This window comes from Pongo abelii, chromosome 3 (assembly GCF_028885655.2).
Source record: "Pongo abelii isolate AG06213 chromosome 3, NHGRI_mPonAbe1-v2.0_pri, whole genome shotgun sequence".
NCBI lineage: Eukaryota > Metazoa > Chordata > Mammalia > Primates > Hominidae > Pongo > Pongo abelii.
The window spans coordinates 173497586-173520036 of record NC_071988.2 but is presented as its reverse complement, the minus strand read 5'-3'; the positions used below and the strand labels follow the sequence as shown (position 1 = coordinate 173520036).

General features: G+C 41.1%; 1 protein-coding gene across 1 annotated transcript in view; it reads right to left on the bottom strand.

Moving 5' to 3' along the window:
• The window catches only part of FHIP1A (FHF complex subunit HOOK interacting protein 1A), a 256592-nt gene that overhangs the window by 8197 nt on the left and 225944 nt on the right, over positions 1-22451 (bottom strand). Inside the window, exons 8-10 of the mRNA XM_002815215.4 lie at positions 15803-15882; positions 8670-8860; positions 4827-5963 (exon numbers count right to left, since the gene is read on the bottom strand). Of these exons, the coding sequence (XP_002815261.1) occupies positions 4827-5963; positions 8670-8860; positions 15803-15882 (1408 nt within the window). The remainder of the gene's footprint in view (positions 1-4826; positions 5964-8669; positions 8861-15802; positions 15883-22451) is intronic.

Sequence of the window (22451 nt, the reverse complement as noted above, 5' to 3'; positions counted from 1 at the left end):
AGTTTCTGCTACTTTGGGTCACTAGAAAATTAATATGCTTTGAGTTCATTGAGGGCAGGGAAAACCAAAAATAAACCTGGCATTAATAAACTTACTTGAAGATACTTTGAATTTTTACCATAAAAGTGTTCTGTTAAACACAATCAATGAGAATTTTGCATTTCCCTTGGTGGAGCTATTGATGATGCTACTAAACCATGGCATGTTTATAATGAAAGCACACATCCCTTGATAAATAAGCCATGCCTTATGAAGATGTCACCAACATTAATACGAGTTTAACAAAAACATACTTCATCACAAGATGCTTCATTCAGAAGCCCTGGTAGCATAAAAGAGTGAAACCCTTTGCAAGGAACAGAAGCTCTGTGTGTGGAATGGGAACACCAAACCGAAACCTTTACCACACAGGGGAGGAACAGGGTAACTGCAATATCCCTGTCTCCGGGAACACTAAGGATGTCTCTAAGGGATCTCAACACAAGAGGCACCATCCCCTCATGTGTGGCATTTAGCCTCAACTTCCCCATCCTTGGGACGGGAGGCAGAGGTCTTTGGTCACTTTCCATGACATAAGAGGTCAATGAACTCTTCAGATAGAGACTCTTTGGAGATGCTTACAAACAACTGGGAGACTTGCCAAACACATTTGGAAACTCTGGATAGGGACCCCAGTTTGAAAGCAACTAATGGTTTTCCCATAAAGAACCCCAGAAATGTCAATGGTAACTCTTAATGCATCGCAACACAATTCGGCCTTCAAGGTAGATCTAGAGGGGAAGGCTGCTGTCCTCAGCTTCCTCTCACCTGTTCCCTGCAGTCCCCGGCTTAGCATCTATTTCCTTCCAGATGGAGCAAAAGCAGATGGATTAAGACATACTTAGGCGGGCAGAGTCTTCTGTAAAACATATGACCCTAAAATGATCCCTCAACTTCTCTTCCCCAGTCCCAGACTGTGCCTGGCCACATCTAGCCATCCTACAAACTCTAAACTGCTGACCATGCAGTGACCAGGGGAGACCATCCACAGGACATCACGACTATAAGGGGTGAGGTGGGGGGGCACATGAGCTTGAATCCCACGCCCTGTGGAGAGGAAGAGTATGTCATCGTTGACCTATGTGAACGACGGAATATCATTAGGTCAAGGCCAGTAGACTGTAATGATACAAATGGAGTCCACTTTGACATTGTAATTAGCATCTGCTAATGAAATGACTCATCACTCCTTGGGCATGTGCAATTAAAAATGTATTAAAACTTTCAAATTCCTACTTTATTCTTAGTTTCTAGCACTAAAAAAAAAAACAAAAAAAAAAAACCCTGCTTAACAAAAAGTGTGAAGGGGATCTGGTAAGCAGCTAAAAATCAAAAGGCTTAGCACAATTCAGGAAGCCGCAGGTGTTTATGGAGGACAGCAGTTTTATTTTCTTCCCACATCTCCCAGAAGGACAGATAGACTCCCCGCCTCACAAAGTATTACATTCTTCACAATCACTGAGACTATCTCCACTGCCTCTCCTGTCATCCACTCACCGCTCTCCCCTGTCCCCCTGCCTCCATGGAGCCTGCACCCTCTTCCTGCACTTCCCCTGTCCAAGAATGGAGCAGCCATCGATTCTGTGCCTCCCTCGGCAAATTCTACCCTGGACATATCTCTGATGTGGACCTGAAGCTCCACCTCCCCTGCTCCACTGCCTAAGGTCAGTCTCATTTCCGGCCTGGACTCCAGCAACAGCATTTCTATGTTAATAGAGATTTAATTTAATTATTACTGAAAACATTTATCAATAACATCCTACCTGCCAGGCAATGTGCTAAGCGCTTTTCATGTATCAACTCACTCAAGATTCAAAACAACCCTAGGAAGTATATTTATTATTTATCCCCATTTAAAGAGGAGGCAGAATGCTAAGTGAACCCAGCTTGTGAATAATAGAATTTTAATTCATACCACCTGTTCCAGTGCTCTTACCCAACACATTATCTTGCCTGCCAAGGAGAGAGAGGGAGAGGGAGGGGGAGAGAGAGAGAGAGAGAAAGAGAGAGAGAGACAGAGAGAGACACAGAGAGAGACCTAGTATTTTTGACAATACACCCTGGAGACCACACCTCGTGTCAACACATACAGAGCTGTCTCATCTCAGGACCACAAAATATCAGATTGCTAGGGTGTTGCACAAGCAAGTCAGTCTCCTACTGGTGGGCATTTGGGTTGGTTCCAGTCTTTTTCTATTCTAAACAATGCTGCAATGAACATCCTTGTATGTACACCTCAGCACACAGTGTGAATACAGCTCTGAAGACATTCCTAGAAACAAAATTACTAGATAAAAGCACTGGCACATTCTGAATTCTGACATGGCAATAAGGGTGTCTCACTTGTTTTTCCTGGCACCAACCTCTCCCCACTCCAGTGCTCTCCCCACACTCTTACCAAAGCTGGCCTTTTCAGATCCAGTCACATCATTCCTCAACTTTAAACTCCAGGGGCTTCTTCAGTGCCAGGGCACAAGGTTTCCATTCCTCAGCTTGGCCCAAAGGCTCTCCATAAGCTGGCACCAACCAAGCTTTCTGCCCTTCTCTCCCACCTCCCCGCCCCATGCGGTCATACCCCACAGGCTGGCAGGCTCTTCAGTCTCCTCCTGCTGTCTCCTCTGCCTGGACTATCATTCTCACCTGCTTTCACCTGGGGACTCCCCTGCACTGTCCATACCCCTCCTCTGTGAGGCCATTCCCACTCCCCTCACTGGGTTCCCACTGGTCTTGGCATATGACAACTAATCATGCATTTCCCACTAAGAGTACACTTCTTTGTTGGGGTCTCCTCTGAAAGTCTGTGAAGTCCTTTAATGTTGTGTCCTTATTTCCTAGCATAGAACCTGCCAAACACATCAGGGGATCAATAAAAGATTGCTGAACACATGAATAAATAAAATTAGACAAATGGAATGCTTTGATTTTGCTGGGAAGTGAACTCATTTCAGTAGAAATCAGATGCCCTGGAGAGAAGTAGTTAAGCCTAATGCTACAGAACACACTCAGAAGTTTGGAAACTATAAAGCACACATACGTGGAAAGAGAGATGTTTCCTAAAGCTGTGTACAAGGTTCAAAAGAGGAAAAACGAAGGTTTTAGTGACAATTACCTGTATGTATCAAAGAGCTTGCAGTATGTTTTGTCAGTTCTCAGGTGTATTATATGTAAAATATTGATGTTATTTAATAAGGTGTTGGATTAGCTTTTTTTTTCCTCGCCCTGAGCTATACTTTCTTTCTTCTATTTACACATTTCCCAGGAATGAAACTCCTCTGTAAGAAAGCTGCCATTCTAAAGAATAATCTTCAGGCCATGGGTAGCCCAGATGTCCTACGAGAAGGCAAGCTGTGACATGCTAAGTTACTGCTGCCCTTTTCCCTCCAAGTGAACTCTTCCAGCTCCCCCTTCCCTGTCCCCCTTATCAACTGGGAAAAGTGAGATTATCTAATCCATTTTACTTATGATTGACTGACTGATTGAATTTTAATTAAAACTCATTCACACTGAAACGTTATCTCAACTAAAACCGAAAGCCTCTAATTGTGGAATTAAAAGCTTTCTTCCTGTATATACAAATCTTCAGGCATCAGTAAATAGATGAATAAATATTGGAGGAGGAGGCTGGAAGAGCTCCTTGAAATCACATAAGCCTACTTGGCTGACTGGACCAGAAGGCAATCTGTTTTCATCTATTTTGGGTTACTCCAAGAGGTAGGAGCACAGTCCCTCCTCACCAGGCTTCTCCTGGGTGCTACCTGCCATAAAATGTATGATGACCTCCCAGTATCTCATTCAGTCCTCACAGGAGCAAATGGAGGGCCTGGGATGCTAAGGCCACATGCTGCGAAATGCTAGAGCCAGGACTCAATCCCTGGCCTGGCTCCAAGGCCACTGTCACCCTCCATTGCTACTATCTTCCAGCCCCTCTCCTTGCTACCTGAACACCATCCAGTGGTCCCACCCTGGCCTTCCCTGAGCTTAGTGAGCCCTCTCATCTATGGCGATTCCCTCTGCACCATGATTTGCAAATGCAGATTTTGTTGGCTAATAGTTAATGATGTTTTCTATCATAATTCCTCACCCTAATCTGCCTATCTTTAAATCCTATCCTATCCCTTTACCTCTTGCAAGATTTCTACTTATGGCTGGTGGTGTATCATTGAACACACCCACTTTTTCAAAGAGCTATTAGTTGATGTGGATCCACTCCACTTATTTTTGGATAAAGATTTTGTGATTCTCTGAAATGAGCTCCCAGGCAAAGGCACAGCTAACCCCAATGCCTCTGATGTGTGCACAGCTACTGTCACCCAACAAGGACTCTGAGCACCTATTCCGTGCTCTGTTCACTCTTCTAGTGCTAGGGAAAGAGCTGCACCCTGACAGAGCATACATTCTACTGGGGGAGACAGTCATTTGTCAAAAATAAATGTAAATAAGTGCTAAGGAGAAAAATAAGTTAGTTACACTAGAATAAATGAAGTCATTAAATAAGAAGTCTGGATTCTTGTGTGGTTTAATCAGCCCTACTATTTTAACACTGACATATCAAAAGAAGTTACTAAGTAATAAAATCTAACCTCTAGCTTGAGAAATAAATAAGATAATCATTGCAAGAATGGCAAAATAAAAATAAAGCCACCCCTCTTTGGTCTTTACAAAAATATTTGCAGCCCTCTATTAGACAAACTGATAATATCCCTTACCTTTTCCTACCTTCCTTTCCTGTTCCAATACATACAAGTACTTTCAAAAGCAGAAACCACAAAGCAATTTAAGATGGTCACCTGTGAATGGGGTGCTTTGAGTCCTCACGGGATGGTGACTGGCAAAGGCAGCCTCATCTCTCCCCACAAAGGGGGAAGGCACAGTCTCTACAGCAGGCATCTCCACTATAAAAGAATCAAAGTCATCCTCCTCATCTTCTAGCTCCTTCTTCCCCTCCTCCTCCTTTTCTCCTTTGCTCTCTTCTTCCTTCCCTTCTTCCTCCTTAGTGAGAAGCAAGGGATCAGGTGTGGGGTAATTCTGTTCCATCAAGCCCTCGGCACCGGAATCCAGCTCTTTAATGATTTGGTCATACTGGGCAATGAGATCCTCGCTCTCCGGGTGGGCGGCCATCAGGTTAGAGCTGTGCTCTGCCTCAGGGGCAGGGGATGCTAACTCTGAGTTGGATTCTGGGGCTGCTTCAGGTTCCCTCTCTTGCTTTGGCTCCTTGGGCTTACTGTGAAACAGGTCTGAATTGTCCCTATTGCACTCCTCCTCTGAATCCATCTCTGGCTGGGTGCTGAGGAGGGGGCCGTTGTTGATGGGGACACTCTGAACTTCAGCCTGGGCTTCAGCTGGTGGCCTAGCAGCTTCCTCCTGAGAATCCTTCACGTCCTCGGAGTCCTTCTCAGCACACAGCCTGTACACCATCACATCATCCTGAAAATCCGACTCTTCTATGTAGGACCCTTTGAAGAGCAGGAGGGCATTCTTCTTCATCTCCTGGATGTGTTTGGGGGGATCGATGGGTGCCGGGGGGCCTGAAACCTCCAGATCATCATAAGGCCCTGGGGAGCCCACGTCAGCCCCTGAGGAGATTCCAGTGTCATAGCTGTCATCCCATTCCAGCTCTGTCTGGCTCTTGTCCTTTCTGGGAGCCAGCTGAGGTCCCGTCTTCCTGGGGAGTTGTTGCGGGAGCCGGAACACAGGGCAGGCTGAGGTCACACTGCCCTCCTCCGTCAGACTCTGGAGAAACGTCTCAGGGTCGGGGGAGTCGCCATCATACAGGGCGGACCAGACACGGCAGTCCCTCATGCAGCGGAGGATGTTGGTGTGGGCCTCCCACAGGTACTGCAGGTAGCTGATGTCCAGGGCTTTCCCATACTCCACAATGCAGGCTGACTGGGAGAACGCTTCGGGGAATGGCCGCTCCACAGGCCCTGCACAGGAGGCAGAGGCCGGTTAGAACAAGGGAGGTGTGGGGACAAAGGTAGTGGATGGGGTTGTGACCCATTCGGGCTAAGACTGTGTCTTGCCAGCTACTTTGGGTCTAATTATGTCTGATTAAAATGACCTCTGAATAATATGGTTAGATTGTAAGAAGGAAAGATTAATAATACAAACTCTACCCTCACAGAGATAGAAAACCAATATAGCCAGTCAGATAGTGGCTATAGCCAATGGAAATCTATTATCTGGTACGAGTCATTAGAGAAAGAAGAGCTGATGATCGCAATCTCTCAGGTTGTTGAGAGGATTAAATTAGGTAATATACCTGATATAGTACCTGCCACAGAGTAATAACCTTAAAGTTTTTTACTTTGAATCTAAAGCAGAAGGCTGGTAATCCATGAATTTGAGAACCAGACTTTTTGTAGAAAAATCCTGGGTTTTTAGAAAAGCCTATTAACTCCTTCTGTCTTCCCTGGGGACTATCAGGGATGTTGATATTATCAAATGGTCTCTTAGAGTAAAATCATATTCACTACAAAAGTCATTTTAACCTAAGAATGCTGCTTATGTTACCATGACTGCCTCTGATGTTAAAAGTTCCAACTTCACTACTCAAATAGCTGCGAAAATATCTTCCTATGAGTTTACATTTTCCCTCAAAAGAAAAAGACTGAGGGAAAAATATATAGTCTATCATTTCTTAAACATCTAGTAGGCTGCAGGTGCTTTATCAATGCTATCTAAGTTAATTCTCCCAATGATTCTATATGGTAGATATTATTTTCTCCATTTTCAGATAAAGAAATTGAGGCTTAGAGATGAAAGAACACCCAACCCAAATTGTGGAAGAGCCACAGTTCAAGCACAGGCAATTTCACACCAACCTCCGTTCTTACTTCAGTGCCACATCTTTGCAAGCCTCACGTCTCTTCATGCTCTAAATCTCTACCAGACTGGGTCAGAATTGAGCCTTTAAGGATACCCATTTCCAGGGCATTAGGGTAGACATAATTCATATTTTATAGCTCTACTGCTAAGCTAAAACGTTAGTGTTTATCTCTTATCTATGTTATGTAAAAAGACATCAAATACTACTACTAGCAGTATTTATTGCACACTTACTACATGCCAGGCAGTCTTCTAAGAGCTTTACATGTCTTCACTTGCTTTCCTGAGAATAACCCTTTGAAGTAGGTACTATTTTACAGATAAGAAAAAAAGTTTAGAAAACTTAAGTAATTTGCCCAAGAAAGTAGTAGAACCAAGACATAGAACCAAGATGCAGAACCTAAGTCTTGGCTCTGCTACTTTCTTAGGCAAATTATTTACCCCTGGACAGTGATTACTCTGGCTAGCTAGCTAGCTATGTCACCACCCATCCATTAGGGCATTTAGCTGCTGTAAGGCAACCCCAGAGGCAGGAGAGTGGAAAGAACATGGAATCTGGAACCAGAGAACCTACTTAGCTGCATAACCATGAATAAGTCAATTCCTCTCTCTGAGTTTGTTTATCCATCTGTAAAATGGGAATACTACCTTCTTCGAAGCATTAAAAGTGATCACACAGGGAAAGAAGTTGGCAAGTTATGGAGAATCATAGGTTTAACTTGAATTTTGAATTCTGAGGCAAGGTTAGCCACAGAATCATTCTTGAAAAAACTTTCATAGTAAATTTAGAAAGACATCAATTTTTAAATATGTTTTAAAAAATAACTTTTAGGTATGAAAATATAAGATAGCCATACTAATTTGCCTAATAGGAAAATACAATTAAATTACATAAATTGCTGATTTCCATGCATCTTTATATAAAGACCAAGAATCTGTAAGACAACCTTAATTTCTACAAATTACATTAATATCAAACATACTGACATTTTCTTAGTCAAGTAACCCAGCTTTTAAATACACTTTAAGAAAATTATAGCTGGGTGGACAGAATGACATTGTTGGGGTGGATATCAGAATACAAACTGGAAACACTTGACTCGACACCAGGACTGGGCATTTCCTAGTGGTCACAGGACACACAGATTGTTCCTGAATTGAAACAGCCATATGACCATCAAAGGCACACAAATGCCCCCTTGCTCCAGCTGCCTGCCAGAGGGCCAAGGTTGACAGAGATGGCCATTTCAGTTTTGCTTGTATGAGGTGAACTGCAGCTGGCAAATAGCACCGAGTATCATAATCCCTGTAAAGTATTTATGGCAGCCTTCCTCATTTGGTCAATCAAATGCATGCAATTTTGCTGTCATATCACAAATTTCGAGTTTTATAGTGATATATAATAATATGTAAATCCTTATGATAGATTTCTATAAGTGGCTCATTTTAGAAATTAAAATAAGGGCTGATTCTGTCTCAGCAATAGCCATCTCCACACCTCTCACCCCTGTCTTGTTTCCGAAGACGTGCTAGCACACGTTTTCACATTTTGAGTCTGAGGATCCCACTAGAAAGTCCATGTAAAATAAAGATCTGGCAACACTACATAACATCTGGGCACGTCAATGACACTGATTACAACGTGTCCATAACTCCTTACAAAGCAGAAAAGGATCCTAACTTGTCATTCATAAGAGAAATGGGACCCACCACATAATTCCCTGTCTACCCAAAGGGACACATATCCCAAGGCGAGATGGAATTGGCATCCTTTTGTTTAAAGATCATCACTAGCGAGTTCCTACCTGAAGTGTCATGCATACACTTTGACCAGAGAATATAATCCCTCTCTTGGTTCCCCAGCGTCAGAGTGATCCCACTGGAGCAGCAGACAGGAGTCAAGGCAAGCAGCTTGGCCGCAGAAACGGAGTAACAGTCTCTCTCCTTCACAGCCCACCTCTGACTCAGCATCATGTGATTGCAGGGGATCAGATACCTAGAATGACAAAGAACCAGCGTTTGGTCTCTGCAATGTCTTGAACCATTACTGGGACTAACTAAACCATAACAGGGACTCCTTGTGGCCAGGGGCAGACTCATCCTCTCCCAGCTCTCAACTGATCATCTTACCAGCCACCAGGGTTCACTCCCTAGATTAATTTCTTCTGAAAGAACAACCTCTTTGCAAAGCACTTAATGGTCTTTATAATTCAGTCTCCAGGAACTTCTTCATCTCTTAAATGATCCCTCTTCAACTCCATGCCTTTGTGCCCACTGTCACCTTTACCTGGCCTATGCTTTCCCCTTTTCTCTGCCTGACCAATGCCTTTCATTCTACAAAGTCCAGCTTCAGTGTCACCTTCTTTGAGAGGGAGCTAATCCCTCCCTCCACTATGCTCATGGGCCTCTATTAAGCACTATTATCTTGTATCACAATTACTTCAGTGTCTACCTCTTGAATATAATGTGCTACCACAGCAAGGAGCTGCTCCAGTCATTTCTCTTATAATCCCGGAAACTCTGGCTCATTGCAGGCACTGAATGGCAGCAGCAAACAACCACTCCATAGTGTAAACCTTTTCTTATGTTCTTAGGGGTGGCCAGGAGAAAACATAATGGAAAATGACTCACTGAGGATCACTGGGCCCCATTTCACACAAAACACTTTTGGTTGGTGATCAAAAGCATCTGAGTATCATTTTGAACCCGGGGACAAGAAAACCTGAGCAACTATTTCTGACACACCTGGAGCACATCAGTGGGCTTCATGGCTAGAATAAAGTGTGTTTAAATGACTTACTTTCTTAACAGGGAAAAAAAAACATACTGCTTATTTAAACAAAAATGGAGCAAATGGGATAAAGAACTTATAGCCAGAGCCAAGCATCACATATGTGTGCAGGAGCCAATTACAAATGAGCCCAAGCCCTTATGTGAACGATCACAGCCTTTCAATCAGCCAGAATGTTTTTGCTTCTGTATTTGGCATTTGAGAAAGAAGCAGTGCAGAGAAAAACAAGCTAAGATTAAGGTTTTCGTAAAAAAAAGATAAAAAGTACGACTTTCAGGACATGTCTTCAGGCCTGTAAACATTCAACCATCTCCCACACCTCCTGTTGATCCAAATGAGGAAAACCTAAGTTGATATTCACAACTGATCCACTGCAAGAGCCAGAGTCAGAGAGGGAAGAAAGATTCCACTCTCTGTGTGGTACTTGATGCTGAAGGTTTTAATAATACTTTCCAGGTATGATATGGCAAACTTGCCACTTAACCTTCAGTTCTCAGAAAAAGCAAACCATCTAGGTAAGGCGGTCCTCATCCCCTCCTCCTGCTGTCTCCATGGGCAGATATATATTTTGAACCTGCTGTCAGTAAGAACCAGACACACCCTGCAGGTCTGATGTGGTGGCATCTGTTTTCATAAGTGCAGTTTCATGAAAGTAGAACGTTACAAGGACAAAAAGGAAAGTATGGAACAGGGGGCAAGCCTGTTCTGATTCTTGGCTTAGTTTTGGGGACTTTAGCAATGAGGAAAAATGAAAGTTGCAGGCAGAAAATAAAGGAGCTCTTTTCCACAAGGATATCTGTGAGTAGAGATGCTCTGGTAACCAGAAATAACACATGAGAGAGAAGCATTCTCGCACCTCTGTATGAACCCACCAGCTGTGAACAAAGCATAACTGGACCCCAGTGGGCACCCAGAGAAGGCAATGCTGCTCTAGCACCACAGGAGGGCGCCAGGGTGCACAGCAGGAACAGGAGCAGCAGGTTGCAGGGTGGGAAGGGAAGGCAGCAGCAACAAAAGGGATCGGAGCAGGAGAGGGGACCATGGCTGATGCTGCTGTGGCAAACGTGGTGGGAGATTTGTTCATGCATATATGTAAGACTCCTTATTTGGGGGTTGGGTACAGTGCCTCATGCCTGCAATCACAGCATTTTGGGAAGCTAAGGTGGGAGGACTGTTTGAGGCCAAGAGTTCAAAACCAGCCTGAGCAACACAGCAAGATCCTGTTTCTATAAAACATAGAAGAGTTAGCTGGGTGTAGTGGTGTGTACTTGTCCCAGCTAGTCGGGAGGCTGAGGTGGGAGGATCTGTTGAGCCCAGGACATAGAGGCTGCACTGTGCTATGACTACACTACTGCACTCCAGCCTGGAGAACAGAGTGAAAGCCTGTCTCTCAAAAACAAAAACAGATAAACAAAAATGATTTCTCACTTGGTGATCCCTAGAAGTGATGGGTGATACTTTTTGTGTTGGGTGGGGGGTTTGGGGACGGGTCCAAGGTTTTCCATGAGGTGGCTGGGGTGAGAGCTGGGAAAATCTGTCCTGTAGCCATTGATGTGAACTCTTCCTATAGGCTGGTGAGGCCTAGAGAAATTCAGATTACACAGGATTTATGGTATCCTTATTTTGGTCATTAATTATTTAAGAAATAAACTGCTTCAATGCTTTTATATACTGCTGGAACAGCAATGACTGCTTACAGCTTAAACTAAGCATATTGCATGATTTAAGTTGATATTCATAATTTTTATTCTTTGAAGTATTAAAAATGGAACACTGGATCAAAGCTAATAAAGCTATTTATCAAATATCACCAGTGGGTAGCTTTAAACTATATTGGAATAAAGACTTATTGGGAATTTGCAACTTTGCAAATACATGCTTTCAGTAGAAACTAAAAATTTTCTTCTGAATAAATCAAATAAAGGGAGATCCCCTATTGGCTGAAAGAGTCTACAAAACTGGAAATGGGGAGTCTATTCAAATGAATAGCCCGCCAGTATTCTGAATGGTGGTTCTCAGAGGTCACTATGTTAAGTGAAATAAGCCAGGCACAAAAAGACAAATATCTCATGTTCTCACTCATACGCGGGAGCTACAAAAGTGAATCTCATGGAAGTAGAGAGTAGAATCGTGGTTACAGAGGCTGGGAAGGGAAGGGGTAAGAAGTTAGTTAAGGGGTACAAAAATACAGCTAGATAGAGTGCTAGTATTTAATAGTACAGTAGAGAAATTACAGTTGACAATAATTTATTGTATATTTCAAAATAGCTAGAAGAAAATAATTGTAATGTTCCCAACACAAAGATAAATGCTTGACATGACAGATATCCTAATGATCCCGATTTGATTATTACACAGTGCATGCATGCATCAAAATATCATGTGTACCCCAAAAATATGTGCAACTATTATACATCAATTTTCAAAAGAAAAGAAAAAAAGAAAACAAGCAGTGGTTCTGCTGTATCTTTAAAATGAAGGATCATCCCAGAAGAAAGAATAGGAAAAACAGACTGTGCTCCTCTGTCTCTGTCTTTTCATCACTCACAGGAAAAGATTAGAAATAGAATGAATGCCAGAATGTCCCCAAATTTCAAATATTAAAATGAATTGGCTGTCAATAGCAGAAAAATCACTTATGAATTTAGTATAGGTATTTATCATCAAACTATCTTTTCATTTATATTATATGTATTTTATTTGAGAATTTAAATTCATGAAACTATAAAAATAATCAGAGACTAATAAATATCTGACTTCAGAGGTCCAGATTTTGCAAAGCCATCCCCCAACACAGAAGGAAAAAAAGAAAAAATATATATAATATATAAATAAAGTATGTATCATATATATCATACATATTGTCCAAAATATGATATCATATGATATATATCATACATATTGTCCAAAATATATCATATATGATATATATCATACATATTGTCCAAAATATGATATATGATATATATATATCATATATATTGTCCTCCCTGATTTTCACTATTTCCCCAACCCTTTATAACCCTGGGCCTATTTCTTATTTTCTTGGATATCGGTCATTAAATTAAACCGTCATCACTTCTAAAATAATTCAGTGACAATCAATTGATAACAAAGCATACATATTGCCCTATGCTACACTGACCATAAACACAAGCAAAACAAGGCAGTGAAGTACAACAAGCTAAGTGAAGTGCCTCTTCTGGGATGATAACCCCAACAATGCACCAATAGACAAAAATCTACAAAGCAATGTTAGTGAATTCAAAAAGATCATTTGTGATTCAAAGAAGTTCTGGCCATATTTCTCCTATTCATTTTCCCCTAGGCTGGCAGGCTTTACAGGGTTTTTTGTTGTTGTTGTTGTTGTTTTCCTTTCCTCCAGACCCCTAGCTCCTATGCAAGATGAAAATGTTCCTGAAGTATACACACAGCTTCTCTTCAGGCAAAACAACCTCTATCTGAACACAACAGGTAAGGCAGTTCATAAACCTGACAATGGACCAGTACTTCTGAAAAAAAACTCTCTAACCAGAATATTCAGAAATAGCATTCAATGTATTAAGCAATTAAATTTTGTCTCAACTGGGAGGTTCCAGGAGCATGGCAGAGATTTGTTACCTCACTGCTTGTCAGCATTTCCTGCCTGCCTTTGGCCTATCATATGTCATATCCGTGGAGGTGGACAATTTCTCCTTGGTTTTCTGTTCACTAAAATATCCTGTCTTTGGGGGTACCTTATTTCAACTTACATTTCGCCAAATGAAAGAAACTAGTATCTGTTACAAATGGATCATCATTTTGAAATGTTGGTATTTATTAGTATTTGGGTTGTAACAAAAATTGACATATAGTCATTATTTATTTATCACATAACAAATACCTTCATTAAACGCAGTCACATAATCTTCACTGCTCTGCTGCCTCTCAGATCTGCAAGTTTATCATGTATATTCAAATGACTGCAGTGGCAGCAACAAACAAAAAGGACAGATTATAAATCTATTTTTTATGTCCCTTAAAATAATGTTTAAATGACTTGAAGAATAAAGATTTTTTTATTGGCTTTGCTTTTTGCACAGCTTCTAAATCAGGAAAGAATTATTTTCATTAGTTTAAAATGTCCTTTCTAGAAAATTCCCTCCCTTAAAATGAGTGTTATACTTTACAGCAGGTGTGTCTAATTTTTTGGCTTCCCTGGGCCACACTGGAAGAAGAATTGTCTTGGGCCACACATAAAATACACTAGCACTAATGATAGCTAAAAGAAAAAAAAATTGCAAAAAAATCTCATAATGTTTTAAGAATGTTTACAAATTTGCGTTGGGCCCCATTCAAAGCTGTCCTGGGCCACATGTGGCCCGCAGGCCACAGGTTACACAACCTTGCTTTACAGCATTTCAAAACATTTTCATAGACATCACCACATTTGATCCTCCCAGTAACCTTATGAGGTGGCATACTCCAAAACCAAAACAGGCCAAGTCACATCAGCAGTGCAGAAGAAGGATACCAGGAGCCGATGGCTTCTTGTATGCCTATTATGTGCCCAACTGACTTCTGTGTATGTCCTCTCAGTTTCTCTCCTGGTGGAATCCCTCAAGCAGTACAGCAGAATTACAAACAGAGGAAGTATTCAATTAAGAGCAACTATATTATTATTATTATCACTATCATCCTCATTAAAGAAACGTGGGCCCAGAGAGTCTAGGACCAGGCAGTCAAGCCCATTTCCTAACGTCAGGTCTGGCATTTTTTTTTTTTTTCATTATTCCATTCAGAACTTGTGATAACATAACATTCAGGCACTTTCCTGGTATATTTGTCCTCACCCACCCTAGAAATGACTAGCCCTGACTTGAACATTTATGTATTTCAACCATGAGCTGATCTCTTCATCTTTATAAGGGGCAAGTCTGGGTCTCCAGAGAAGCCATTACCGATGCCATCTCTGAGGACACTTTTTTAACACAACAAACACCACTATATGAGCAGTAAAAGGGTGATCAGCACTCACCTTCTAAAGGCCACTGAACAGCCAGCAAGCAAGAGCTTCCATCACCTAGACTAAATCTGACTTGGTGACTCAGAGCTGGGAAGCTCTGCACTGCACCTCCAGATCAAGGCCAGGCTTCCAAGTACACTGAAAAAGACAGCTGGTTTTCCTACCATCAAAGAAGCAGTATTTAAGAATTTAACATTAAAATACCATCAGGCTTTACCCACTTTGGAGTAAAAGCCTGGTTTTTTTGGCACTAAAAACGGCTTTGCCAAGTTGTTCTGGATTTCATTCAGGCCTTGCTAATGCATTCTGTCATATATCAGTAGAGGCTTGATGAGGAGCTAACATAATCCTTTTAGGACAGATAAATAATGCTCTACCCAGACTACCCAGGGTGTTTCTTTTTTCTGCTAATCCTTAAGATTAGCTACTGATGACCTAATCTAAAACCATAACAAGTTCAAAAGCTCTTTTAAACTTGAAAAACTAATAGGTGATACTCTCCTGACAATTCTATAAGGCCCTCCACAATAGGCCACCACCAGCTTTTTCAGACTCATTTTGTAATCGCTCTCTTTTGCAAGATGTTATGCCTGCACAGTATCACTCCTCAAAGTGGTTCTCAAACTTAGTAGTGCATCAGAATCCCCCGGAATTTGTTAAAACATGGCTTGCTGGGCCCTAACCCCAGAGTTTCTGATTCAGTAGGTCTGAGAGGAGACCAAGAATTTGCATTTCTAACTAGTTTCCAGCATCACACTTTGACAATATTTGGAACACTTGCTTTTAATAGCAAAAGTCCCCTATAAATGCACTTCAGGAGAAAGACATTCAGCCACAGACCAGAATAGCTTTTATAATACTTCTGAACATTTTCAAGCATTCTATCTATAATTTCCAGGAGCACATTTACAATATAATGCATATGGCCCTCTAAAAACTTTTAATAGTACAAATAAAATTAACCTTGGGAAACAATGCAAAAAATAAATTAATGTTCTTGATAATTTTCTTCCTTAGACGCTTGGCCCCTTTTTAGCTTATATGACCAAAGTAATATAAAGTATATAAATATTATAAAGTATATGAATATAAAGTAATATAAAGTGAATTTTTCTTTAAAGGAAACAAAAAAGGCAACTCACCTTAGAACTAGCTGTAACATCACATCTTCACAATGTAAACCAATGAGAGTTCTGAATAATGCCAGGGACACCACACAAAGCTGGGAAGCAAGAGACACACATTCTAGTTCAGATGTTGGAACGATAACTCTACTCCCCACAGATGGTAAATAAATCAGAATCACAAAATAAAATGGCCTCTTTTTTTTTTTTTTAGCAGTTTTGATAAAAAGCATGCTGCTGCCAGGGAGAATGTGTATTCAGGATATCAATTCTCCTATAGGATTTGATTAGAGAAAGCCAGTGTCTGGAATTATGCCACTGTGCAGAATTATCTTCCTACAAAAATGTCTGGGCTCATATTTCCAACTTTTAAAGATCCAGATAGATAAACATTCTACCTACAATTCTCCAATTCTCTCTCTCTCTCTCACATACACACACACACACACACACACACACACACACACACACACACAATCTCCTATTTAGGTAATTTGTTTTCCTGAGTTATTTTCAAATATGACATTAGTTATTTACAAGACAGGGCTCACAGAAAATTGCATATAACCTAGCCAAGTCTCCCTTCAGAGTTCTTAGCCTCAAGCTCAGCTCCTCTCTTGGCTTTGGGGCATCTTCCTTGGTTCCATTTCCCATTGTGCTGAGGGTGAGATAATGTTCTTTTCTAAAAAGTTCTTTAAAAAACAAGAATTCTATCAATCACTGATTTCCAGAAAGAGAAGGTAAGCTGCCAAATAGGGGAGATACCCAAAGGTGTATTGTAGAATCTTTGTACCCTTTTGAGAGTAAGCTTTTAACAATCATACTGGCCCATTTAAGTAATTTTAAGCTCTCATTCTTTGTACAGGAGAATAAATGCTAGTCTGTCTTCTAGGCAGGTTGGGCTTAAAATCTGGCCAATGAAATCCACAACAATGCTATAAAGAAAGAGCTGTACTTAGCCTAACCCAAAACATCTCTTATCCTCAGGGCAGGTCATATACTTGTAGTTAGCTAGAAGCAACATACTCTGCTCCGATTCCAAGTCTTTGCACATGTGGTTCCATTAAATGCAATGCCTTTTCCTGACTCCCCCCACAGGCTAACTCCTATCTATTCTCAAAGTCTTAGCTTAGGCATCACCTCCCTTAAGAAATCTTTCTGTTCTGTCTCACAATATTACCATCCAACACCTCCTTTCCCCAGCTCAGTTTGCTTTCCTTTATTATTATTATTATTATTATTATTATACTTTAGGTTTTATGGTACATGTGCGCAATGTGCAGGTAAGTTACATATGTATACATGTGCCATGCTGGTGCGCTGCACCCACCAACTCGTCATCTAGCATTAGGTATATCTCCCAATGCTATCCCTCCCCCCTCCCGCCACCCTTCAACAGTCCCCGAAGTGTGATGTTCCCCTTCCTGTGTCCATGTGTTCTCATTGTTCAATTCCCACCTATGAGTGAGAATATGCGGTGTTTGGTTTTTTGTTCTTGCGATAGTTTACTGAGAATGATGATTTCCAATTTCATCCATGTCCCTACAAAGGACATGAACTCATCATTTTTTATGGCTGCATAGTATTCCATGGTGTATATGTGCCACATTTTCTTAACCCAGTCTATCATTGTTGGACATTTGGGTTGGTTCCAAGTCTTTGCTATTGTGAATAATGCCGCAATAAACATACGTGTGCATGTGTCTTTATAGCAGCATGATTTATAGTCCTTTGGGTATATACCCAGTAATGGGATGGCTGGGTCGAATGGAATTTCTAGTTCTAGATCCCTGAGGAATCACCACACTGACTTCCACAAGGGTTGAACTAGTTTACAGTCCCACCAACAGTGTAAAAGTGTTCCTATTTCTCCACATCCTCTCCAGCACCTGTTGTTTCCTGACTTTTTAATGATTGCCATTCTAACTGGTGTGAGATGGTATCTCATTGTGGTTTTGATTTGCATTTCTCTGATGGCCAGTGATGGTGAGCATTTTTTCATGTGCTTTTTGGCTGCATAAATGTCTTCTTTTGAGAAATGTCTGTTCATGTCCTTCGCCCACTTTTTGATGGGGTTGTTTGTTTTTTTCTTGTAGATTTGTTTGAGTTCATTGTAGATTCTGGATATTAGCCCTTTGTCAGATGAGTAGGTTGCGAAAATTTTCTCCCATTTTGTAGGTTGCCTGTTCACTCTGATGGTAGTTTCTTTTGCTGTGCAGAAGCTCTTTAGTTTAATTAGATCCCATTTGTCAATTTTGGCTTTTGTTGCCATTGCTTTTGGTGTTTTAGACATGAAGTCCTTGCCCATGCCTATGTCCTGAATGGTAATGCCTAGGTTTTCTTCTAGGGTTTTTATGGTTTTAGGTCTAACGTTTAAGTCTTTAATCCATCTTGAATTGATTTTTGTATAAGGTGTAAGGAAGGGATCCAGTTTCAGCTTTCTACATATGGCTAGCCAGTTTTCCCAGCACCATTTATTAAATAGGGAATCCTTTCCCCATTTCTTCTTTTTCTCAGGTTTGTCAAAGATCAGATAGTTGTAGATATGTGGCATTATTTCTGAGGGCTCTGTTCTGTTCCATTGATCTATATCTCTGTTTTGGTACCAGTACCATGCTGTTTTGGTTACTGTAGCCTTGTAGTAGAGTTTGAAGTCAGGTAGTGTGATGCCTCCAGCTTTGTTCTTTTGGCTTAGGATTGACTTGGCGATGCGGGCTCTTTTTTGGTTCCATATGAACTTTAAAGTAGTTTTTTTCCAATTCTGTGAAGAAAGTCATTGGTAGCTTGATGGGGATGGCATTGAATCTGTAAATTACCTTGGGAAGTATGGCCATTTTCACGATATTGATTCTTCCTACCCATGAGCATGGAATGTTCTTCCATTTGTTTGTATCCTCTTTTATTTCCTTGAGCAGTGGTTTGTAGTTCTCCTTGAAGAGGTCCTTCACATCCCTTGTAAGTTGGATTCCTAGGTATTTTATTCTCTTTGAAGCAATTGTCAATGGGAGTTCACTCATGATTTGGCTCTCTGTTTGTCTGTTATTGGTGTATAAGAATGCTTGTGATTTTTGTACATTGATTTTGTATCCTGAGACTTTGCTGAAGTTGCTTATCAGCTTAAGGAGATTTTGGGCTGAGACAATGGGGTTTTCTAGATATACAATCATGTCGTCTGCAAACAGGGACAATTTGACTTCCTCTTTTCCTCATTGAATACCCTTTATTTCCTTCTCTTGCCTAATTGCCCTGGCCAGAACTTCCAACACTATGTTGAATAGAAGTGGTGAGAGAGGGCATCCCTGTCTTGTGCCAGTTTTCAAAGGGAATGCTTCCAGTTTTTGCCCATTCAGTATGATATTGGCTGTGGGTTTGTCATAAATAGCTCTTATTATTTTGAGATATGACCCATCAATACCTAATTTATTGAGAGTTTTTAGCATGAAGGGCTGTTGAATTTTGTCAAAGGCCTTTTCTGCATCTATTGAGATAATCATGTGGTTTTTGTCTTTGGTTCTGTTTATATGCTGGATTACATTTATTGATTTGCGTATATTGAACCAGCCTTGCATCCCAGGGATGAAGCCCACTTGATCATGGTGGATAAGCTTTTTGATGTGCTGCTGGATTCTGTTTGCCAGTATTTTATTGAGGATTTTTGCATCAATGTTCATCAAGGATATTGGTCTAAAATTCTCTTTTTTGGTTGTATGTCTGCCCGGCTTTGGTATCAGGATGATGCTGGCCTCATAAAATGAGTTAGGGAGGATTCCCTCTTTTTCTATTGATTGGAATAGTTTCAAAAGGAATGGTACCAGTTCCTCCTTGTACCTCTGGTAGAATTCGGCTGTGAATCCATCTGGTCCTGGACTTTTTTGGTTGGTAAGCTATTGATTATTGCCACAATTTCAGCTCCTGTTATTGGTCTATTCAGAGATTCAACTTCCTCCTGGTTTAGTCTTGGGAGGGTGTATGTGTCGAGGAATTTATCCATTTCTTCTAGATTTTCTAGTTTATTTGCGTAGAGGTGTTTGTAGTATTCTCTGATGGTAGTTTGTATTTCTGTGGGATCGGTGGTGATATCCCCTTTATCATTTTTTATTGCATCTATTTGATTCTTCTTTTTTTCTTTATTAATCTTGCTAGCGGTCTATCAATTTTGTTGATCCTTTCAAAAAACCAGCTCCTGGATTCATTAATTTTTTGAAGGGTTTTTTGTGTCTCTATTTCCTTCAGTTCTGCTCTGATTTTAGTTATTTCTTGCCTTCTGCTAGCTTTAGAATGTGTTTGCTCTTGCTTTTCTAGTTCTTTTAATTGTGATGTTAGGGTGTCAATTTTGGATCTTTCCTGCTTTCTCTTATGGGCGTTTAGTGCTATAAATTTCCCTCTACACACTGCTTTGAATGTGTCCCAGAGATTCTGGTATGTTGTGTCTTGGTTCTCGTTGGTTTCAAAGAACATCTTTATTTCTGCCTTCATTTTGTTATGTACCCAGTAGTCATTCAGGAGCAGGTTGTTCAGTTTCCATGTAGTTGAGTGGTTTTGAGTGAGATTCTTAATCCTGAGTTCTAGCTTGACTGCACTGTGATCTGAGAGATAGTTTGTTATAATTTCTGTTCTTTTACATTTATTGAGGAGAGCTTTACTTCCAAGTATGTGGTCAATTTTGGAATAGGTGTGGTGTGGTGCTGAAAAAAATGTATATTCTGTTGATTTGGGGTGGAGAGTTCTGTAGATGTCTATTAGGTCCGCTTGGTGCAGAGCTGAGTTCAATTCCTGGGTATCCTTGTTGACTTTCTGTCTCGTTGATCTGTCTAATATTGACAGTGGGGTGTTAAAGTCTCCCATTATTAATGTGTGGGAGTCTAAGTCTCTTCGTAGGTCACTCAGGACTTGCTTTATGAATCTGGGTGCTCCTGTATTGGGTGCATATATATTTAGGATAGTTAGCTCTTCTTGTTGAATTAATCCCTTTACCATTATGTAATGGCCTTCTTTGTCTCTTTTGATCTTTGTTGGTTTAAAGTCTGTTTTATCAGAGACTAGGATTGCAACCCCTGCCTTTTTTGTTTTCCATTTGCTTGGTAGATCTTCCTCCATCCTTTTATTTTGAGCCTATGTGTGTCTCTGCATGTGAGACGGGTTTCCTGAATACAGCACACTGATGGGTCTTGAGTCTTTATCCAATTTGCCAGTCTGTGTCTTTTAATTGGAACATTTAGTCCATTTACATTTAAAGTTAATACTGTTATGTGTGAATTTGATCCTGTCATTATGATGTTAGCTGGTTATTTTGCTCGTTAGTTGATGCAGTCTCTTCCTAATCTCGATGGTCTTTACATTTTGGCATGATTTTGCAGTGGCTGGTACCGGTTGTGCCTTTCCATGTTTAGCGCTTCCTTCAGGAGCTCTTTTAGGGCAGGCCTGGTGGTGACAACATCTCTCAGCATTTGCTTGTCTGTAAATTATTTTATTTCTCCTTCACTTATGAAGCTTAGTTTGGCTGGATATGAAATTCTGGGTTGAAAATTCTTTTCTTTAAGAATGTTGGATATTGGCCCCCACTCTCTTCTGGCTTGTAGGGTTTCTGCTGAGAGATCTGCTGTTAGTCTGATGGGCTTCCCTTTGTGGGTAACCCGACCTTTCTCTCTGGCTGCCCTTAACATTTTTTCCTTCATTTCAACTTTGGTGAATCTGACAATTATGTGTCTTGGAGTTGCTCTTCTCGAGGAGTATCTTTGTGGCGTTCTCTGTATTTCCTGAATCTGAATGTTGGCCTGCCTTGCTAGATTGGGGAAGTTCTCCTGGATAATATCCTGCAGAGTGTTTTCCAACTTGTTTCCATTCTCCCCGTCACTTTCAGGTACACCAATCAGACGTAGATTTGGTCTTTTCACATAGTCCCACACTTCTTGGAGGCTTTGCGCGTTTCTTTTTATTCTTTTTTCTCTAAACTTCCCTTCTCGCTTCATTTCATTCATTTCATCTTCCAGGGCTGATACCCTTTCTTCCATTTGATCGCATCGGCTCCTGAGGCTTCTGCATTCTTCACGTAGTTCTCGAGCCTTGGTTTTCAGCTCCATCAGCTCCTTTAAGCACTTCTCTGTATTGGTTATTCCAGTTATACATTCTTCTAAATTTTTTTCAAAGTTTTCAACTTCTTTGCCTTTGGTTTGAATATCCTCCCATAGCTCGGAGTAATTTGATCGTCTGAAGCCTTCTTCTCTCAGCTCATCAAAGTCATTCTCCGTCCAGCTTTGTTCCATTGCTGGTGAGGAACTGTACTCCTTTGGAGGAGGAGAGGCACTCTGCTTTTTAGAGTTTCCAGTTTTTCTGCTCTGTTTTTTCCTCATCTTTGTGGTTTTATCTACTTTTGGTCTTTGATGATGGTGATGTACAGATGGGTTTTTGGTGTGGATGTCCTTTCTGTTAGTTTTCCTTCTAACAGACAGGACCCTCAGCTGCAGGTCTGTTGGAGTACCTGGCTGGCCGTGTGAGGTGTCAGTCTGCCCCTGCTGGGGGGTGCCTCCCAGTTAGGCTGCTTGGGGGTCAGAGGTCAGGGACCCACTTGAGGAGGCAGTCTGCCCGTTCTCAGATCTCCAGCTGCGTGCTGGGAGAACCACTGCTCTCCTCAAAGCTGTCAGACAGGGACATTTAAGTCTGCAGAGGT